The sequence below is a fragment of the Cinclus cinclus genome, chromosome 27, assembly GCF_963662255.1.
Source record: "Cinclus cinclus chromosome 27, bCinCin1.1, whole genome shotgun sequence".
NCBI lineage: Eukaryota > Metazoa > Chordata > Aves > Passeriformes > Cinclidae > Cinclus > Cinclus cinclus.
The window spans coordinates 4,709,540-4,730,022 of NC_085072.1; the positions used below are offsets into that span (position 1 = coordinate 4,709,540).

Genomic DNA, 20,483 nt, shown 5'->3' on the forward strand with positions numbered 1-20,483 from the left:
ATATCTACTTTCTATTCCTCTCTCTATTTATGGTTTTCATGTTGGGTTTTTATTGTCTACTTTCTATTCACTTTGTTATTACTCTTTCTAGGACCCACTTCCTATCCTTCCTTTTATTCATTTTTCTGGTATGTACATTTTATTATACTTTTTAATGTCTTTCAATTTACCTTGCTATTGATCTTTCAAGTACCTACTTTCTACTCACCTTGATATTTATCTTTTTAGTCTAAATTGTTAGGGTTGAAGTTTGAGTTAAGATTGGTATTAGGGTTAAGGTTAGGGTTGGGTTTAAGGGTTAGGATCCAGGGTTTAGTCTTAGGTTTGAGGTTAGGTTTAGGTTTTAGGGTTAGGGATAGGCTTATGGTTGGTGGTTAGGGTTAGGGGATATGGTTATGTTTAGGGTCAGGGTTAGGTGATTAATGCTAGTCTTAGGTGTTAAAGTATATGGTTGGGTTTGGGGAAAGATTTAGGCTTTGATTTAGCTTTAGTTTAGTTGTTAGTGTTAGGATTAGGTTTAGATTTACAGGCAGTTGTTTTCCATGGGACAAAAAGAGCAATGCCCCAGTGATGAGTCCAGCCAGAGCTGTTGTTCCCAGCAGCTCTTTTCTGGGAGCAATCTGAGACTTTGGCAATTTTTGGAGTCGGAAACCAATATTCACTCTAAAATTTTCAGAGTTGGAAGCCAACATTTGTCCTAAAATTTTCAGAGTTGGAAGCCAACACTTGTCCTGAGGTTGCTCCCAGACAGAAGCTGCTGTCACTGCTGGATGTGCCCTGGCCTTTCCATGGTGGCCCCTCTGCTGCTCCCCAAACTCAGGGGTTTTTCCTTCTGAGAAGAACCACCCTTCACAAGTGCCTTTGTTGGCAGTGAGATTCCACCTCCTAAACCTGCAAACATCCGAGGATTTCTCTCACCTCTGGCTGGCTTTGTCCTCCCTGGGCTGCCTCTCACGTGCACCTGAAGCTCTGGGGCTGCACTCCTCCCTTCCCATGGAAAAAGAGCTCTCATTCCCCTCGAGGGACCGGGGTTGAAATTCTGATTCTCCCTCTGAGCAGCCAAGGATGGCTCCCAGCCAAAGCTGTCCCAGCAATTGTGCCTGCCTGGCCTTGGCCTCCCCTCCTCTGCTCCTCAAGCACTGGGCACACGTGTTCCTTCCCAATTTAGTTCAAATTTGGGTTTCTCTTATTCCTGGGTTGGGGCCATGGAGTCCAAAGCTAGGTTTTACACATGTTATGGCTCCAAGACCCCAGATAAACCAGAGCCATGGATTACAAACCCAACACTAGCAGCTGATGAGTCCACTACCAGAAAGGCTCAACCAGAGTCTCCAAACCAACAGCTGAGGCTGATTCCTCCAATCCCATAAGTCTGACCAGGACTGACCCTGAGCTCAGCCCCTGGGGCAGTCCCTGGGCTGGGAGCTCAATACCAGAAACAGGAGCTGCACGTTTTGGTGCTGGTTGCTTAAAGGGTGCCAGGGTTTTTCCCCAGGGAGGACAGCAGCCCACGGGAGCTCAAAGCCAGCAAGACCTTTCTGTACCTATCCTTTCCGTGCCTGAAATGGAAAACTGCATTATTTGTGGCAAAACAACTGCTCCAGAGCACTTGGGGGCCACACGGGCTCACTCATCCCCTCGCAGGTGTGACCCATGTCCTTCCCGTGCTTCCCTTCAGGCAGGGCACCCTGCAGGTGACAAGGCTGTGCTGTTGGATTGGTGTCTCCATTCACCCCCAGTGAAACATCCCTCATTATTTGCAGGATTTTCCTGTACCAGCAGTGCCACCCTTTGGAGCAGGAGAGCAGGGATAGGACCAGAGGGAAGGGCTGGAGCTGTTCCAGAGGAGTTCAGGTTGGATATCAGGGAAGTTTCTTTCCCCAGAGGGTGCTGGGCACTGCTCAGGCTCCCCAGGGAATGGGCACAGCCCCGAGGCTGCCAGAGCTCCAGGAGCATTGGGACACTGCTCCAGGGATGCTCAGGGTGGGATTTTGGGATGTCTGTGCAGGGCCAGGGGCTGGACTGGATGATCCTGGTGGATCCCTTCCAGCTCAGGATATTCTGTTATTCTCTGACTGTGGCAGTTCTGGGTCTGTTTGATGCTTCTCTGACGTGCACAGGGTGGGATCCTCGAGGCTGCCCCGTGAGGAGCCAGGAGCAGGACTTTGATCCCTGTGGATCTCTTCCCACTCATGGATCACTCCATGATTCCACAAGTCCTGAGGGTGCTGCTGTGCCTGTTCCTGGTGGTTCCTCACAGTACTGGGAGAGGGGGAAGCTGAAGGTGGGGGACTGGATCTCAGCCTGCCCATGGTGGAGCTGTCCCATGACAGCTTCCTGCAGCTCATCAGGGACATGGTGACAGTCCTGACAGTCACAGTGGGGGCTGAGGAAGGCAAGGAAGGTGCCACCACACTGCCAGAGTCTCGTGTTGGTCACTGCTGATGTTTCTTTGCTTCAATGGTGAGTTTGAGGATGCTCAAAATTAAAGAGTGAATCCCAGAACGACCTGAGTGGGGTGGGACCCACAGGGATCATCAGCTCCTGGAAGGTGAATGAGCTGGGAGCTCGTTGCTCTGGAAGAGCTGAAGGCAGGTGGGGCAGAGAGAGGCACCTGCCAAGGTGGTTGCACCAAAAAGAAGACACAAGATTCAACAACAGTGTGTGAAATGAGAGAAGTTCCCAAGTGTGAGAAAGTGCTGCTGCCATAGAAACAGGTCCTGTCCAGACCTTGTATCCTCCAGCCAAGGGGAAATGACCCCTCCCGAGGGGGCTGCAGCACCATGGGGTGATGCTCAGTGAGAAAATCTCCCCCTGCTCAGGGCTCTGGTGCTGCAGGAGCTGCCAGGGCTTTGTTCCCAGTGGGGTTGGTGTTCCCAGTGTGCTCCTGCTCTCCAAACCTCTCCAGTTAAACCCTGAGATTTCCCTTTCTTCCCTCTTAAACCACGCAAATTCCCCAAAGATGCATCCCTGACATACAACAGAAACATCTCGTGGTTCTCTGTGCTAAAACTTCCCCTTGGAAAAGGGTCACAATTTTAAATTTTTTGGGGGTTGAGAAAAACCCTTGACAGTGTTTTCCTGCAAATCCTTCACCTGCAAAACCCTGCTGCGTCACCTGAGCAGCACAAGGGAGTCCTGGGACTGCACAGCCCCATCTCCAGCCTGGGACTTAATGACAGCTCCCACATAACACTGTGGTATTGTTTCTAAACAAAAATGTAAACATGTAAAATCCAATTATTTGGAGAGAGAAGCTGTTTTCCAACCCTGCATTTTTCTGTATTGCTACTTATGGGTTTAATTAAACTCCAGATCATTATTTTGTCAGAAAGTTGGCTTTTTTCACCTTTTAAATAATAAATACCTAAAGCCAGACTGTGACTAAAGCCAGCAGATGATTCTGTAATTTCACATTCATTTCAAATATTTAACATGCCATCTCAGCCTGCTACACAGAATTTCAAAGACTTAACTTTCCTTTTTGTTAATGCTTGAAGCAAAGAGAACTCTATAAATTGTTATTTTTCTATTAAGTTTTTTATTTTTATCAAATCTGATTCATTCCAATTTGAAGGGACACACTTCAAAGCAGTTGCCCTGGGTGATTATGAAGCTGCTGAAGTTTGAATTGGTTAAATTAGATCTGTTTCTATGCAGCTTTTAATCTTTGAATACCAGACTGGTTTGGGTTGGAAGGACCTTCAAGCTCATTTCATTCCAGCCCTGCCATGGGCAGGGACACCTTCCACTTGTTTCCAAGGTAAGTTTTCTGAATATCATGTTTCTAGATATTGTTTATGCACGACCTTACCTGGACTCTGTGTAAAAACCTTTCCCACTGCCTCAGTTACAGATTTGGAGCTGAAATGTAGAGATAAAACCTGAACCTGGTAACACTCAACAAAGAGAGGGAATAAAAACCCCTCAATAGCAGGTGGTAAAACCAGAGTGAAGATCAATCAGAAAAAAATCTGTGGCTCAGGGGAGCTGGGGTTGAGTGTTTCAGATGTAAAGAATTTTGTGACAGTGAAGGAGAAAGGAGCAGAACCTGTTCACTGGAGTGGGAATAAATCTCCATTTTCAGGTTCCCCTGGATGCAGCTGCAGGAGCAGAGTTTGGCTGTCAGCAGAGCCCTGTGTGCAGGAAATCCAGAATGATGTGAGTGAGTCAGGGAGAGCTCTCAGGGCTGCTCCACAGCTGGGAAAACCCGGGATGCTGCTTCAAAAAAAAAAAAAAAATCCAAAATATCCTTTCTGCTGGGAGCTGTGGAGCCTCACTGGGCACAAACCCTGGCAGAGTTTGTGCTTTGCCCTCTGATCCTGGCAACAAATCCTGTGCCAGGTCCCTTCCCTCCCTCCCAGCCCAGGGATCTTTGCTTTTCCTGGGAATCAATGAATCCCCTTCATGCGCCAGAAGAGATTTTTTAACATTTTTCACCAAAGCAGGAGCTCTTGTCCCTTGCCAGCTCGGAGCAGGGCTGTAGGATTCCTACCAACAGATGGCATTTACCTTGCCTGTGCTTCTCAAGTAAAAATCTGAGCGTGGACTAGGAGGAAAAGGTGACATTTTTATCTCAAGAGGAAAACCTCTTTAAGGATGTCACAGGAAGGGCAACAAACAGGGCTGTGAAGGGTTTGGGAGGCCCCACATACCTGAGAAATTCAGTTTAATAGACTTTAAATTTCCCTTCCCTTAAGATGCTTGAGCACTTTTTACATTTTAATTGAATTTGTTTGCTCTTAATTAAGAAATGCAGCAATGTGCTGCACCCAACAGGGCTGGAACAGCTCTAGTTTTGGTGTTTGTGATTGTATTTTATACCCCATTCAGGAAAAAGGAGTTTATCAGTTTACAATTCCGCACAAAAGTCCATCTTGAGGCAGTTCAGGTTCTACCTAAAAGGAGCTTTTTGCACAGGCTGTGGTTCCTTATTCTTAAGTGCCAGTGTTATTTTTATATCCTGAAATTTTCTTCCTCAGATGCACTGGATTTATTGTAAAGTGCACAATAGCATTATTTTCCACTGAGAGGAAAATAATGTGAAGTTATTTTAAATGGTTTTATTAAAATGATACTTCAATTTTTATTCAGCTTTTGGGAGAAGACAAAACGATTTAAAATTCCTGTCAGTGAACTCATTCCACCAGTGTGACTCTGGGACCAGTTCCTCACCTTTCCTGGAGCTGGGCAATGGAAAACTCTGTTGTACCTTAAATAATTTGGAAATTTCCCTCCATTTTTGGGGCCTCCAAAATCCCCATTGCCCCTGCAGGTTCTCATTCCCTCCCCTTTCCAGAGGGATATTTCTCAAATAGCCATGGCTCTTTAATGTCTTACAGAATTTTAATAAATTGAATATCTGAACCAATTTCACGGATCTGACCAGCCCTGATCCCTTCTGACCTTTATCAGCTTCCAAACAGGCTAAAACCCTTCTGTTTGTGTCAGGATCCATAAAACTGTGTTGCTTTTTCTGAGGAAAAGCAGGATAAAAGCAGAAAAGTCATTCCCAGGTACAGGAAGCCATCAGAGGATGTGGGGATGTGGGGAACTCTCATCCCTGGCACTGCCAGGGAATTCTCAGAAGCAGAATGTCAAAACCTTTCTCTGCTGGACACAGGTAGAAAAGTTGGGTGCAAAAATGCACTAAATTGTCTCTCAGAATGTTTTTGCTCACGTTTTAAATCTGGTTATCTCCTTAGGACAGCTGAACACTCAGAGTAATGAAAGAAACAGAAAATGTTGCACTGGTGCTGCTATAGATTTGGTAAAGTGTCCTAAAGAATTCTGTGCTTATCTTAGCATGAAAAGGAAAAATGTTCTGAATGTTTCCACACAGAACAAAACAATTACCCTGAGCTGGGATAAATTCAGTTTAAATTCTCAAAATAGAGAATTTAAATCTGCCTTAAGGTCCTCATCTCTTTAATTTTTTTTTTTTTTTTGTGAGCAGCAGGTGCTTTGGGGCACTTTAGGAGCCCCAACAGGAGATTGCAGTGTGGAGCAGAGAGCTGGGAGGAGAATCACAGTCCAGGTAAGTGAATTTTTAAGGAATGTCTGTGTGTGCATTGTGCTGTTGCTGTTCTGTGCCATCTCTGGAAATATAAACTTTTTTTTTTTTCCAAAATATGATGTTAATTCTTATCTTTGTGTAAGGAATTCACTCTTGGATATTGCAGTAAAAGCAAAATAAATGGCTGCAGCAGAAAGAACGATGATTGTGGCTGCATTTTCAGAGGCTGGAGCATGGAGCTGAGCCAGGTGCCCATGAGATGCCATCCAGCCCTGGTGCTTCCCTGCCTCTGGCACTGGGCTCTGCCTCTCTTTGTGCTGCATCTGCAGGCTGGAGCTGGCACAGATCCTGCCTGGGAGGCTTAATTGGATGTGGAATTCTTGGTATTGTTAACTTCCCTTATCCCATTCTTCACAGTAATTAGCTTTTCATTGTTGACGTTTTCTCTCGTGCTCCTTCTCCTCCCTCTGGAGTCATACTGAGCTCCAGGGCTTTGCTTGTTGGGGAAGGAAACCCAAAGGTTTGGGTGGAGGAGAGGAGACCTCAGCAGGGTCTGAGGGACAGCAGCCAGGCAAGGGCTGGAGCTGTCAGGGGAGTTGGGATGGATATCAGGAAAGATTGGATATCAGGGAAAGGTGGGATATCAGGAAAGGATGGATCAGGGACAGGCTGGATATCAGGGAAAGTTGGAATATCTGGAAAGATTGAGTATAAGGAAAGGTTGGATCAGGGCAAGTTTGGATATCAGGGAAAGTTGGAATATCAGGAGAGGCTGGATATCAGGAAAGGTTGGATCAGGGAAAGGATGGATATCAGGAAAGTTTGGATATCAGGGAAAGTTGGAATAAGGGAGAGGTTGGATATCAGGAAAGGTTGGATCAGGGAACATGTTCTAAACAGTTTTCCAATGAGGTTCATTTAAAGCATTGGTTCTTTTCACACAGGTGTCTCTTTTCTTCTCAGAAACTGGTTAGAGGGGGAAAAGTATTTGATTTGTCCTCATCTAAGCTGCATGAGGGATGTTGTGGATGGCTTCAGGGACACTCTGCCATGAGCTGCTGCCCCCATGTCCCTTTGCAGGCCATGTCTGCTGCTCCTGCTGCAGCTTCTCCGAGTGCTGGGAGTTCTGAACAAAGTTATTTATTAATGCCTCTGCTGCCAGTGTGATCCTGACTCACTTCCTCTCTTGTGCCAAGCTATCTCCTGTATCCAGTCCATCTAATCCTTCCCACGTGGGTTCCAGCCACAGACAAGGCAGGTTTGGGCTGAAGTGGGGCTTTTCTCCAGAGCTTGGTGCATGTTGACATCAGGAATCCCTCGTGGTCCTGCTGGGCCAGGAACAGGGGACAGTTGGTTGTCAGTCCCAGGGCAGCAAACAAGCCACTGATGCTGCTCCATTGATTTGTTTCCTGGGATTTTTATATCCAATACAAAACCCTGGAGCTAAATATGATATTTGACATAATTCTGTGACAGTGCTTTTTCTGAACACAACACCATCACTTCAGTTCCTTGATTCAGGGGGATTTGGTTTGCAAACCTCTGTGTGAGGAAACCCTGGGTTCTGTTCAATAATATAATTCCTTTGGTTTCACTTGTGGCACCATGACATCTTTAGCCTGGGTGCAGAGCTGAGGCTGAACTCCCATCTTTAATTACTTATTGCTAATTAAGAAGTGGATTTTTTTTTTATCTCTATAGAGGCAAAAACTGACATTGGGACAGACTCAGCTACCAGAGCAGCTTCATCAGTGTAGTTTTTGCCTGTGTGTTTAAGAGCTCTCCCCAATTTTTCTCTGAATGAGTGATCAAGGAGTGCTGATGGCACACAGGGTACAGGGGACTCACACCTGAGGTTTGGGCTGGCAGGGATATTTTACAGAAGGATGTTACCCCCAGAAATCACTGCCACATCAGCCCCATGGCTGTCAGAACAACAGACTGAAGGGGTTTATTTTATTCATAATTTAGTGATGATTTCCTGACATCTGAGGTGTTTAATGACTGCAGAAAAGTGGGAAAAGGAATCCATTGGTCCAGTTTGCAGTAGAAAGGAGTAAAATATTGAGCTTCACTTACTCAAAATTCAAACTGATAGAAGTTGCTCTTTGAAAGTAAGAGAATATTTCATTGTGGCTTTGAAACTTTAGTGAAGCCCAGTGAGGCAGTTGTGAGTGGAATTCTTCACAAGGACAGCTGTCTGCTCAAACAGCTTTTAAAACAAAGACTTTGGGAATTCAAAGGGCTTTAAAGCAGCTCTGAACTGTGCTCAGCTGCTGGGTGATCCATTGAGGTTTGCTGTGGAGCAGAACACAAACAAATCCTCCCTGGCTGGAGTAGGGCTGTGAAATATTCAGTACTCTGAGTAGCCTGTGCAGATATTCCTGTGTTCTTCCCGAGGCTGGGGCTGGGTTATGATGTGTGCCCTCACCCTGAGCACTGAGGACAGTGACAAACCCAGACCTTTAATTCCAGAGGAATTGGCAGCACTGAAATAATTTCCCTGCCATCACCTCCCCTGTTTTCCTGTGTGTGAATGTGATAATGTCCTACCTGTGTGGGATTTCCCCTTCCCTAGACCTTTCTCTGTGCTTCCTGCATCCAAGTGGCCTTGGAATGCTACACAATGGATGGCTGTGCTGGCTGTAAATATTTATCTATTGCACAGCACCTTCACACAGACTCCTGAGGTACTGACTGGAGAGAGACCTGTAAATCACTCATTATTTTTACATAGATCTTAAAACCTAGCTCCAGTTCATGGCCTGTTCTGCACTGTCTAAACCAGGCTCTTGGTTGGCCTTCAGGGCTGTGACCCAGGTTTTACCCACAAACATGCTGTTGTTCTGGAAAGCAAATGCAATTTATTATTGGATGTTTCCTTGACCCCTCATTCCAGTAACAGATGTTCAAAAAGATGGTATAAAAATCATCAGGTGCTGTAGAAACCGTTGGCAATGATGAAGTGCTTGTCCTGAAGGTTTGTTTGCACATTTTGCTATACAAAACTGTCACCTCCTTTTACATCTCAGAACTTTACCTTGTACAGAAAATAGCTGTAAACAATTTACTACCAAAAATTCTTCTGCCATTTTACCCTCCTGTGATGGAATGAGAAGCTCCTCAGTTTTTGCTCTTTTCAGTACTAATAAATAGAAGCCACTGGAGCCAGTGAAGGGAAATGTTACAGAATGCTTCAAATATTTTCTTGCTCTCCATGACCTTTCTAAACATGAACCTGAGGAAGTCTCTGTCAAAGCTGTTTTTTCCCCCCAGATTTCCTCCCCAGGTGTTCAGGGTGAGGCTCTATTGCAGTGCTGGGCTGCAACAACTGCTCCCACCATGGAGCAGAGCTGCTGCCACAGCCAGGACACGATGGAGCCGAGTATTCCAGGGAGCAGATGTGGCAAGACATTCTCCAGCTCATGAACACTTTGCCTGTCGTGTGTGTGGAAAGGTTTTACTCCTGTAACCACTGTCCTCAAAAAATACTGATAATTTCTTTGCAGCAGCCCCAGCACAAGCCACCAGCAGGATTTGGGGGTTGCTGGATTGGCAGCAGGGAGAGGGAATTCATCTGATGCATCCTGGGGTGCTTCAGGATGGAGGCAAAGCCTTGAGCACACTGAGCTTTAAGGAAAGAAAAGCTCTTCAGCACAGGCACGTCAGTGCAGCAAAGGACTCTCAGCCTGGAATATTTCAGTGCAGCCTCACAGCACTGAAGTGACTGGAAGCACTGGAAGGCTGACTGGCCCAGGAGGGCTGAGTCCCTCCTTGTCACATGCCCAGAGTGCAGCTTTTACAGAAACATGGCCCCAGTCACAGCCATTGGTGTCCCCCCAGCTGCAGCTCTTGTATGGCTTTAGTGGTTGATGTCCCACACCAGTTCCTGCTGGTTCAGTGCCAGCTGCCAGGATTTGGCCCCATTAATGCAGTTTTTCTGTGCATGCCATGGGATGACATCACTGATGAGACCAGTTGATTCCAGATGCTGGAGAGCAGTAAAGCAGAAAGAAAACTTCTGATACATACACTGGGCATCTGTTTAAAAATTGGAATTACAGATTTCTGTCAGTTTTCTTCTTTCTGCCCACACTGCTGGTTCTCTTCTCCAGTGTCTGGTGGAGATGTCCAGGGTTGATACTCTGCCAGCTCATGGTTTAATTTTCCATAACTGCAAAGAGACAAGAAAGGGAGTTTGGGTCTAACAGGAATGGTCTTCATCTCCAGGTAACATTCTGTGTCTCCTGCCCATCCTGCTCTGCTCAGTGAGCTCCAGTTTCAGGATGAGCCACAGAAGGACTGGGATAAAGGGAGGAACTCTGGATTCTCACAGCTTCACCTGAAGGGAACTGAAACTGAAGTGAGCTCTGTCTCTCCCCCCAAAACTGGCTCAGGGAAGTGGGGACACACCCAACACATTCTGGTGTCTGAGTTCCCAGTGCAAACCCAGGCTTCTCTCAGGGCTGTGACCCCAGAAGTGACCCCAGAGCTGTTCTGCTGGTTGAGACAGGGACACTTACCCTGATATTGAATCCTAGCAGGTCACTGATCACTCCTGAGACAGCAGAGAGGATGACAACCCGTGTGATGTTGTAGATCAGTGGGTTCATGGTCAGTCCATAGAGCCTGAATGGACTGTCCAATTCCTGCAGTGACAGGACAAGGGTCCATTAGCATGCACCAATACCAAAGAATCCATCCTCTAACTTTTAGCTTAGCACTGGCACTCCAACGGACTGGGCAGCCTTTTTTAAATACATGTACAGAATTTTTAAATGTACAGGAATTGCCAATGTTCCAGAGACATCTCCTGCTGAATCCAAAGTCTCTACAGCAACCCCAGCTGCTCCAGAGCCTGACACCCCAGGCTGCAGAATCACCCAGCCCCATCTAGGGACTCCCAGACTCTGCTCACTCATTCCCAAATCTCTCCCTGCTCCTGGCAGTGAGCTCCAGCATCAGAGCTGCTGAAGGAAAATGAGACTGGAGCAGTCAGGAGCTGCTGTGCTCACCCCAGTTCCCCTCACTTAATTAAACCACTGCTCATCAAGAGTTCACAGCACTAATTACTTACACTGGCCTTGTGCTGCTCCCTCTCCTGTCACAGCTGCAGCAGCACTGAAAACCCCCTTTGTGAGCACCAACTCCCAGAGCTAAGGGAAGGGCAGGGCCAAGTGGCATTGCCATAACTCCCTGCTTCCATAAAATCCAACCATTCAGGCAGAGCATCTCACCTTCAGCAGCTTTGTGGACAGTTTCAGCACATTGTTTACCAGAGACAGCTGCTCCTTCTTGTTTGGCTTCTTCTCCATCTTCAGGTACAAGTTTATCTGTGACAGACACCACAGGCCAGGGGTTGATATTCCAGCACCAGCCCCCAGCTGACTCCTAACTAAGGGAAACTGGAACCATTTCTGCAGTGTGCTGTCACTCCTGAACTAGTGAATTTAGCACTGATAACATCATTCTTTTCCAACTGTTTTGGCTAGTGCACATTAGCCCAGAGACCAAAATAATCTAGAACTGTGGAGTTTGAGTCTGTCCCAACAGGACCAGCTCACCCCTCCCATGCTGACCAGTGCTTTTTTGCCTTCTGGCCAACACAAGGGTTGGTTGCTACATTTTAAAGTTTGATTCCAGTATTTAAGCTGGTTTGAAATACAGTAATTATATCCAAACAAACCACAAAGCCCACGGGAGAACAAGCTAAAGGCAGCTACCTGCTCAGTGAGCAGGATGGAAATGTTGCTGTACTTCTTGTTGGTCTCAGAGCCCAGAGATGCCAGACGTAGCAGGAAGAGGAGCAGTGCTGCCTCCCACATCAGGAACTCCCAGTTGTAAGCTGCACTCAGAAAGGTTTTGTGACCCTTAAGAACCTGCAAGGGGACAAAACAAAGCACCAAATGTCACTGGCAAGGTGCCTGTTCTTGGGACAAGTGCACAAGAACTGCCCTTGCTCCTCCTCTGCCCAGCCCTGGGTGCTCTACAGCCACTGACAGCTCTTCCCAGGAAGTGTAAATCACTCCTCTGATGGTTTTACAGGGAAAGGTCTCATTTCTAACCTGCCTTTAGCTTGGAATTGGATATTTTTTCCTTCTGCTCAGAAAAGGAGCCTTGTTCCTCCTCTCCCTTCCCTCTGTCCAACTAACAGGCAATGAAGTGCCTTTCCTTGTCCCACTGGCAGCTTCATCCAGGCTAAGCTGCTCCTGCCTTTCCCAGTATGGACTCACACAGCAGGAATAGGATTGTCATTCCTTCCTCTGGAAACCTGTGGCTTACAAGAACAGCAGTGCCAGTATCTACAAACCACCAGCCTCTGCTACCACAGCTGCCCCTTCAGAGCATCAAGGACCTGCCTGAACACGCCACTGACCAAGAAAACAGCTCCAGCATTGGCACTGCTGCCTGTAACAGGTTTAGTCAAGGGTTAAAATGTGCCAGTAATAGTTCTTGACCTGCTTTTCCACATGGTGGTTACAGAGCATGCTCCAATCAGCCCTCTGGAATAAATGTCCTGTGAACACTTGAGGTCCTTGGGCAGAGTCTCCTCTCTTGTGCCCAAATGGCCATGTCCTGAAATTTTCCTAATGATTATATAACCCCTGACCTTGCCCTGCAAGCACAGAATGAACATTTTCCAACTCAAAATGACAAAGCTCTTAAAAAATACTACACTCTATGTTACTCTGGGGTCAAACAGCTCCACTTCAAGCCTTTGGTAGACAAGTGAAAGAAAAGCCTCCAGCACTTGGGTGGGTTTTCCCTACTTGATAAACCACAAAGGTTAAAATCTCACCTGGGCACAGCAGATAAAAGCAATTGAAAGAGCCAGCAAAAAGACTGAGGACACCACAACATCCACAGACCTCTGGGGGCCTCGTCTCTGCAGAAACAAGGACACAGGGTCAGGGCTGAGTGTGGTGTGCAGCCAAAACTCACCACAAACAGCTGGCACTGGCACTCTCTCTGCACTAACCAAACCCCAGATCAGAACTCACCTTCAGGTAGGAGCGAAGGGATAACCAGATCTTGATGTTCTCCACCTTCTTGAGCCTGAAGTGAGGGATCTCGTATTTCCTGGCTTTCCGAGCAGATGTAATGTGACTGAAGAGCTTGGCAAACAAAAACCTCTGCAAGTTAAAAACAGAACCATAAATTAGTATAAAACAGAACAGATTGCTTGGGATTCTTAGTGGTACCTGGCAAAAAGGGTCACTGGGGAAGCCCAGCATGAGATCTGGGTGCTCAACCTCTCTAGCAGCAGCTGTTGTCATAGAATTCCAGACTGGTTTGTATTGGGAGGGACCTTAAAGCTCATCTTTTTCCAGCCCTTGTCATGGGCAGGAATACCTTCCGCTCTCCCAGGTTGCTCCAAGCCCTGTCCAACCTGGCCTTGAAGACTTCCAGGGGTGAGGCAACCACAACGTCTCTGGGTAACAGAGAGAGGACAGAGTAAGACCTTGGGGACAGGTAAGGGGGGAACAGGGCTGCCAGGATTGATAAGTATAATTTGTGACTGATCATTAAGAGCCTTCTCAGACTCCCCTCCCTGACCTTGGCAAGAGCTGGGATGAAATGAGCTTTAAGGTCAACATCCCATTTTTATTCCTGCTTTCCAGGTTCCTGAAAGGCACCAGGACCTTTCAACCCACCTGTTTGTAGGTTCTCTCAGCAACACACATCATGAAGAAAAACATCCAGGTTAAGCACAGCCTTTCCAGAAAGTTGATGGCAGACAGGATGAGCACAGGGATGCTGGCAGGGGCTCCACAGAAGATGTGCAGAAGCTCCATCAGAGAAATGGAGCAGAGCTGCTCCAGGTTATCTGTGCGGAACAGTCTGTACAGGAATGGCAGGAAGGCCAATCCAATGGTGATGATGTTTCCCAGCATTTGATAGCCCACTCCTTGCTGGTGGGCATTAACCTGGCAAGCAGGAATAAAAATGGGATGATTACCTGGGGTTTGCTTCAAAGAAAAGTCCTGTCGTGGTGGTAGCATCCACTCAGGCAAGCAGTTGGTTCCCTTCCCTTCACAGGACAAAGCCTAAAATAATTCCACCCATTTCAGTCCAAACCCAAAACCAATCAGCCAAATAATCAACCCCCCACCTTCAGCACCCTGCAGAGACAATCAGCAACAAGCAGCACTTGTCAATCTTCAAGAGATCTCCTAAATTGGGGGTTATGCAATTTTTAGTAAGAACATGTGGGACGACCATCTTTGCAGCTGGGGTGGGACCAGTTTCATACTGCCCCTAACATTTGCATGTGTAACTATTTCCAGGGGTTTTGGTGGCTGTTGTCTGAAGTGTGAGCGAGAGGTTGCAATGCCACACAGCCCCCTTACCCTGCTCATGATAATGCCACTGATCTCCAGCACGGACATGTCCACCTTCTTGCAGTCATTCCCTTCCCAGATCAGAGCACTCACTTTGGCAGATGCTGGGCTGGTGTTCTGTAGCCAAAACAGATGGTTCTGGAAAAAAAGCGAGGAGTGCAAAAGGCGGGTCAGCTCTTCCTGTACTGCCGTAAGTAACGCCTTTGCCTAGAATGCAATTGGATTGAGGGGGAAATTCCATTTTGGGTGAAATACTTCGTTTTGGGATAAGCAACCATGCAGAAGGGAGGGATGGACCTGATCAGGAATCACTGATATCATTTAGAGCACTCCAGATTTCCATGTGACTCTGGCCTCATCCAGTTTGCTCCCCTTATACCAACAGCATCCCCGTGTGCCCTCGCACTTGGGAAGGTGGGGAAGAGGGAGAAGCAGTCCCGGCTCCCGGATGGAACCACCAACCTGCTGGAACACATCTTCCTTGAGGTCCCTGCGGCAGTCCCTGGCGGAGCGCTCCTCGCTGTCGCTGGTGCCGGACGAGCGGCACTCGGGGCCGTGCAGGAGATCGTCCCACAGCATGTCCTCGGTCTCCGAGTCCTGCCGGGTGCTCTCCGAGTCCCGCCGGGTGCTCTCCGAGTCCCGCCGGCTCACGCTGCAGCTCCGGGGCGCCGCGCCCAGGCACGGCCTGGGGTCCTGCAGCAGCAGCAAAGGTCACACAAAGGCACAGCCCCACGGCTGCTTCCTAAACCCAGCGCCTCCTTCTCCTCCTCACCGTCCTCTTTGTCCTCATCAACCTTCTCCTCCTCATGCTCGTCCTTCTCCTCCTCCACTTTCTCCTTCTCCTCCTCTTCCTCATCCTCTTTCTCCTCCTCTTTTCCCCCAGCTTCCCAGAGCTTTGAGTGCTCCCAGTTGCACCCACATGGTGGAAATGATTTAAGACAATGTTTTTGGGGAAAAGCATTTCTGTACCAGAACTCACAAAGAGCTCCTTAATTCCCTACCTGCATTCCCAACCTACAAAATAAAAACTGATGTAGTAATTTTAATACAAAAATGTAATTTTTATTCCTTTTGCATAATTTGTTTTAATATTTATATTTTGTATTAATTTATATATCTTCATATTTATAACTTGATATTCACGTATTTATATTTTATTTTCAGGTAGGGTGAGTGGTCGGGCCAAAAAAACCAAAAGTAATGAAATGACTGAGTATATCTCACAGAATAGATTTATTCCTTCATTACAGGAGTTGGACTTGATCCTTGTGGGTCCCTTCCAACTCGGGACAGTCTGTGATTTTAAAATCAAAATTTATTAGCTTAAAAGCTGCAAGCACAGCACTGCCTCCCAACCACAAGAGCACTTGCATCTCTTTCTAATTCCACAAGAGCACTTAGAGGCAGCTTTGCTGTGAACAGAGTTAGTTATTTGTTTGTTTGTGGTTTGTTTAACAAAGCAGCACAATCAGGATTGTGAACATTGTGAAGGTTTACGAAGCTGCCAAGCAGCAGGGAGGGAGGAGGTCACACCAGAGGAATCTGAAGCACAATCATTTCATAACTGTCTGTTCTGATGGAGGGGGGTTGGAACAAGATGAGCTTTAAGGTCCCTTCCAGCCCATTCTCTGGTTCTGTGAACCTACCAGGCCTGGCAAAGCTCCCTCTCCTGACTTTATGAACATACCTGCCTGTATAATGTGCATTCCAGTTCAGACTCCACAACACTGTCAGAGTCTCTGGCACCTTTCAGGGCTTGCTTGACCTGCCAAGACCAAAGGAAAACCTCCTCATTATCCACAGTAAAACGAAGTGTGGGAGACAGCACTAATCCCACCTGGGTACCTGTGAGACAGCCTGGTTGAGAGAAACCAGAGGCCTCCTCCTCTTCTCCTCGTAGCTGTTGTCACTGGAAGCCCCTTCCATGCTGTGGTGTAACAGGATCCTTTGTGTTGTGGCCTCGGCGTCCTCCTCACTCGACAGCTCGTCAGAAACACCGTCCCTGTTGGTGCCATCATCCTACAAATGCATGGCCAAAGCCACACCAAGGACCAGCCTGAATCCCATCAAAGGCTCAGAGGCAGAGCTGCCCCCTGGCACAACCCTCAGTGCCTGCAGAGCCAGCACACGATCCCCACAGAAAAGAGAATTCTCTTGGCATCACAGAGACCTCACAGATTTTAACTCCTTTCCCCTGCTCTTGTCTTGCCCCAGAGGTAAGGAGAGAGAATTTTGGGTGGGTGGAGTTGGAGCTGGGGCAAGGGCAGGAAGAGGAGGAGGCAGCAGCAGCTCCTGGCTGTTCCTTACCAGCAGCCTTAAGCTCAGATGTGCCTATGAGCTGAGGGGTAACAAACCCAAAATCCTGGCTGTGCCCCTACACTGAAACTCCTTCACAGAGAGGAGGTGGGATGGCACAGTAGGACAGAATTCCACACAGGATCTATTCCAAGTTCATGTGGAGTTAACACACCACTGGCCCACAGAGTAAATCCCAAAATCTATGTTTCAAAGCTTTCAACAGAGGTCACGATGCTTTAGCTCTATCTCTCTCCCCAAGGGATATCTCAGTCTTGCAAGATAAAATATCTTAGAGAGCTCCTTTTGAAAATGGCCAATTTATTTAGTCATTATCAGCACTCTCCCTTAACTGAACACCTTGTGATCAGAAGTGTCAACAATTAACAGAGCACTTTGGCAAAACACACATTCCAGCACTGTCTGTGTTTGACCACACTTGGTCAGGTTGGACAGGGCTTGGAGCAACCTGGCTTACTGGAAGGTGTCTCTACCATGGCAGGGGGTGGAATGAGATGAGCTTTAAGATTCCTTCTAACCCAAACTACTCTAGAATTCTATTGTATGACTATGAAAAGAAATTACCAGCACCTTTTCAGCTGCTCAGTGAGAGGCAGAAAGGGGTTTCTAGGTTCCCTAAAGCATGCAAATATTAGCAGAAGGAGGGAAAACCTTGTGTTAAATCAAACCATACAGTTAAACACCAACACACTTCTGGGCACACAAAGAACACAGTGAAACTGTGATTTCAAAAGATCTCCCCTGGCAGTACCTGATGGCTCTTCTCCCCATCAGAGAGTTTACTTTTCTCTTTGAAGTGCAGCAGCCTGTGCTCAGATCTGGCCCATCTGGGTTTGATGCCATCACCCTCAGCAGTCACACCACTTTCTGTCTCTGTCCCTTTCTCAGCTACCAGCTTTACTCTTCTATTCCTAGGAGAGAAAATACAATTAAATGTTTTTATGTCAGGGAAAAACTCTTCGAGGTAAAACATTCTGGTCTTCCATTGTCACACAGGTGCAGCATCAAACAAAATACACAAGGGATAAATCATTTTCTTTGGCTGGCATTTTCTCTGTGTGCTGAGTCTGCTAAAAAGATTTACATCTGCTTCACCCTCACTCGACACGCTTTTTGTAACTCTAATGGTATCTTAAAACTTCTAAATCAAAGGGAAAATTTTCATTAATTTTATTTTTTTAAAAATAAGAGAAATTCAGAAGACAAAAAGTCCTTGTGAAGAGAAAGCACCTGTGAGCTGGAAACTCACCAGGAAATTCACCTGGGAAAACAGGAGAAAACAATGAAATATTATCCCATACAATCTCTCTTCCTTTTCCTTGAGTTACTTTTAGAAAAAGAAGGTGCTAAAGTGAGACAACTGTCCAAACCAGAAGGCACAATTGTTTTTGGAAATCAGCTAAAACAGCAATATAATGTCAGCACTTACTCAAATAAGGTCACTTATCTAATAAATACACTCCACCACATTCTACAGCTCATCTAACACTTGGCTCCACATGATCTAATTTTATACAGTCTAATTTTATATGATCTAATAAGGACATACTAAATATTTCTGAGGAATCAGCTTCCCACATTACCATGAAAGTTTTAATTCAAAAAAAAGCCTGACAGGCTGTGGGGATGTCAGTGACAGAACATGCTGTGCCTTCATTCTCCAGGTACCAAATTGCTCCCAGTGTCACGAGCAGCACAAACCCAGCAGGGATCACATACCTCCTCTGGAAGAGCAGGCTGGATAAATTGGTCAGCAGAGATGCAGAGCCAGGCTGCTCTTCCTTGCTGGTTCTGTCAGGAGGAGACCAACTGTTCCCATCCACACCCACAGGTTTGCGTAACTTCCTGAGTTTTAAGACAAGGAGAATTAAGTTGGTGTAAGAAGCTACTTTAAGGTCTTTCTTAAAAGATCTGAATGAGATTTGAACAGCTTTTTGGATGCCATTTTTCTGAAGTCATACAAACAGAACAGTGACTTCCAAATTAAAAAAATTCTGCCTGTACCCCCAGTATATCAAGGCATCACTGGGAAAGGCATAAGGGCTAAAATCTGGAGGGAATCTTTGCTGAGCAACCTGAGGGAGGGAAAGCTCAATCCAGCCTCAGCATGTCCAGCTGTGATGCCACCAAGGGCCCTGCTGGTGCTCACCTGCGGCGCCGGCTGAGCCCGTTGTTCCCTGCAGGTCTGTTCACCTGGGTGGACACGATCTGGCAGTGAACTGTCCCCAGCAGCAGCATAAGGCACAGGGGTCCCATCACTTCACTGGCACTCACAACAGGAACCATGAAGTACAGCACCACTGCTACGACTGGAAAGGGGGAAATGGCATCAAAGCAAAAATTAAAAAGTCTGTCTCAACTACTTGTTTTTACTCTGCTTTGTTGTATTATTATTTAATTTCTGCAATTACTCGTGCCACACACCTTGAAATGCACATTAAGTAGGTTCCAGGCAAGATCCTGATTATGGACTACAAAATCATAGACTCACTAAGCTTGGAAAAGCCCTCTGAGACCATCGAGTCCAACCACTCTCCCCCAGCACTGCCAGGTCCACTCCCACCCATTTCCCCAAGAGCCACATCCATACATTCTCCGATGTCACATTCCTTGCAGGAGGTTTATGGCAGAGCCTGTTCCCTCACCTTGCATAACATAGAGCACCAAGAGCCACATAAAAATTCGCTGGGAAGTGACTTGTATCCACCACTGGCTGAACAAGGGGAAAAACACCACTCTCACAATTCCTTTCCTCGTCAGTGATGTCCAGGGAATTTCAGGCTTGGCTTTGGCAAAGGTAGAGCCTTGGAATTAAAGGGGAAACAAGCCACCATTAACTGTGAATCACAAGAACTCCCTTGCTGGAGTTGCCCTTTGGGCAGCCAGGGCTGAGCAGGGGGTGACAGCAGCTTGGGGCACCATTAAAAGCGACAGTCCCAGCAGATACAACTAAAGCAGCTCCTTGGCTTTTCTCGGGGCTCTGGCTCTGACCCTTCCCTGCCCACCCAACCCTGGTCCCACTGACCACTCCTGCAGAGCCACCCCCAGTTCCTCCTGCTCTGCTCTCAGGTTTTCAGCGCTGCTTTTACCTCACGAGCAGGGGCTCCCCTGGCAGCAGGGCAGGTTCTGCTTCCCCCACCCAGCACAAAGCTGTGATTCACCTACAGAATCAGGGAATATCCTGAGACGGGAGGGACCCACGGGGATCGCCAAGTCCATCCCCTGGCCCTGCACAGACACCCCAAATCCCACCCTGAGCATCCCTGGAGTGGTGTCCAAACTCTCCTGGAGCTCTGGCAGCCCCGGGGCTGTGCCCATTACCTGGGGAGCCTGAGCAGTGCCCAGCACCCTCTGGGGGAAGAAACCTCCCTGATCTCCAACCTAAACTCCCCTGGCCCAGCTCCAGCCGCTCCCTCGGTGCTAGAGAGGAACGAACGGAGCCAGCACGGCTCACCGCTGATCAGATCCACGTCGATCAGATCGGGCTGGATGTGCCCCTTTTTCTTCGGCTTGTTCTTGAAGCCCTGCGGGGCGGAACACACGGCCGAGTCAGCGGCGAGGGGCGCGGAGCCCGCTCCCCCCTTCCCCATCCGCCGGTACCTTCATCTGGGTCTGCTCCACGGCCTTCTCCCATATCTGCTGGTCGTAGGCCCCGATCTGCGGGGAGAGGAGGCTGAGGGCACGGCCGGGCCCGCGCCAGCCCGCCCCGCGCCGCACTCACCTTCTTCTGGTACCATGAAATGGCATCTCGACAGGCCATGGGGGCACCGAGCCCGGCCCGGCCCCGAGCCCGGCCCCGCTCCCGTTAC

At 47.6% G+C, this 20,483-nt stretch overlaps 1 protein-coding gene across 2 annotated transcripts; it reads right to left on the reverse strand.

Moving 5' to 3' along the window:
• Positions 1-8,892: 8,892 nt before the first annotated feature.
• Positions 8,893-20,434, reverse strand: PHTF1 (putative homeodomain transcription factor 1). Of its 2 annotated transcripts, none has more exons than XM_062509814.1 (18): positions 20,396-20,434; positions 20,275-20,331; positions 20,129-20,198; positions 19,320-19,478; positions 18,824-18,983; positions 18,394-18,519; positions 17,426-17,585; positions 16,204-16,377; positions 16,046-16,123; positions 14,821-15,051; positions 14,368-14,496; positions 13,672-13,944; positions 13,018-13,149; positions 12,816-12,902; positions 11,740-11,895; positions 11,254-11,349; positions 10,540-10,665; positions 8,893-10,190 (listed from the first exon to the last, which is right to left on the reverse strand). In XM_062509814.1, exons 1-18 carry the CDS (start codon positions 20,432-20,434, stop codon positions 10,170-10,172), a joined length of 2,274 nt encoding a protein of 757 aa, XP_062365798.1. In that variant the 3' UTR covers positions 8,893-10,169. The 2 variants fall into 2 exon arrangements, with proteins under 2 accessions (XP_062365798.1, XP_062365795.1); XM_062509811.1 differs by having other exon boundaries at positions 16,046-16,144.
• Between the last annotated feature and the right edge of the window lie 49 nt (positions 20,435-20,483).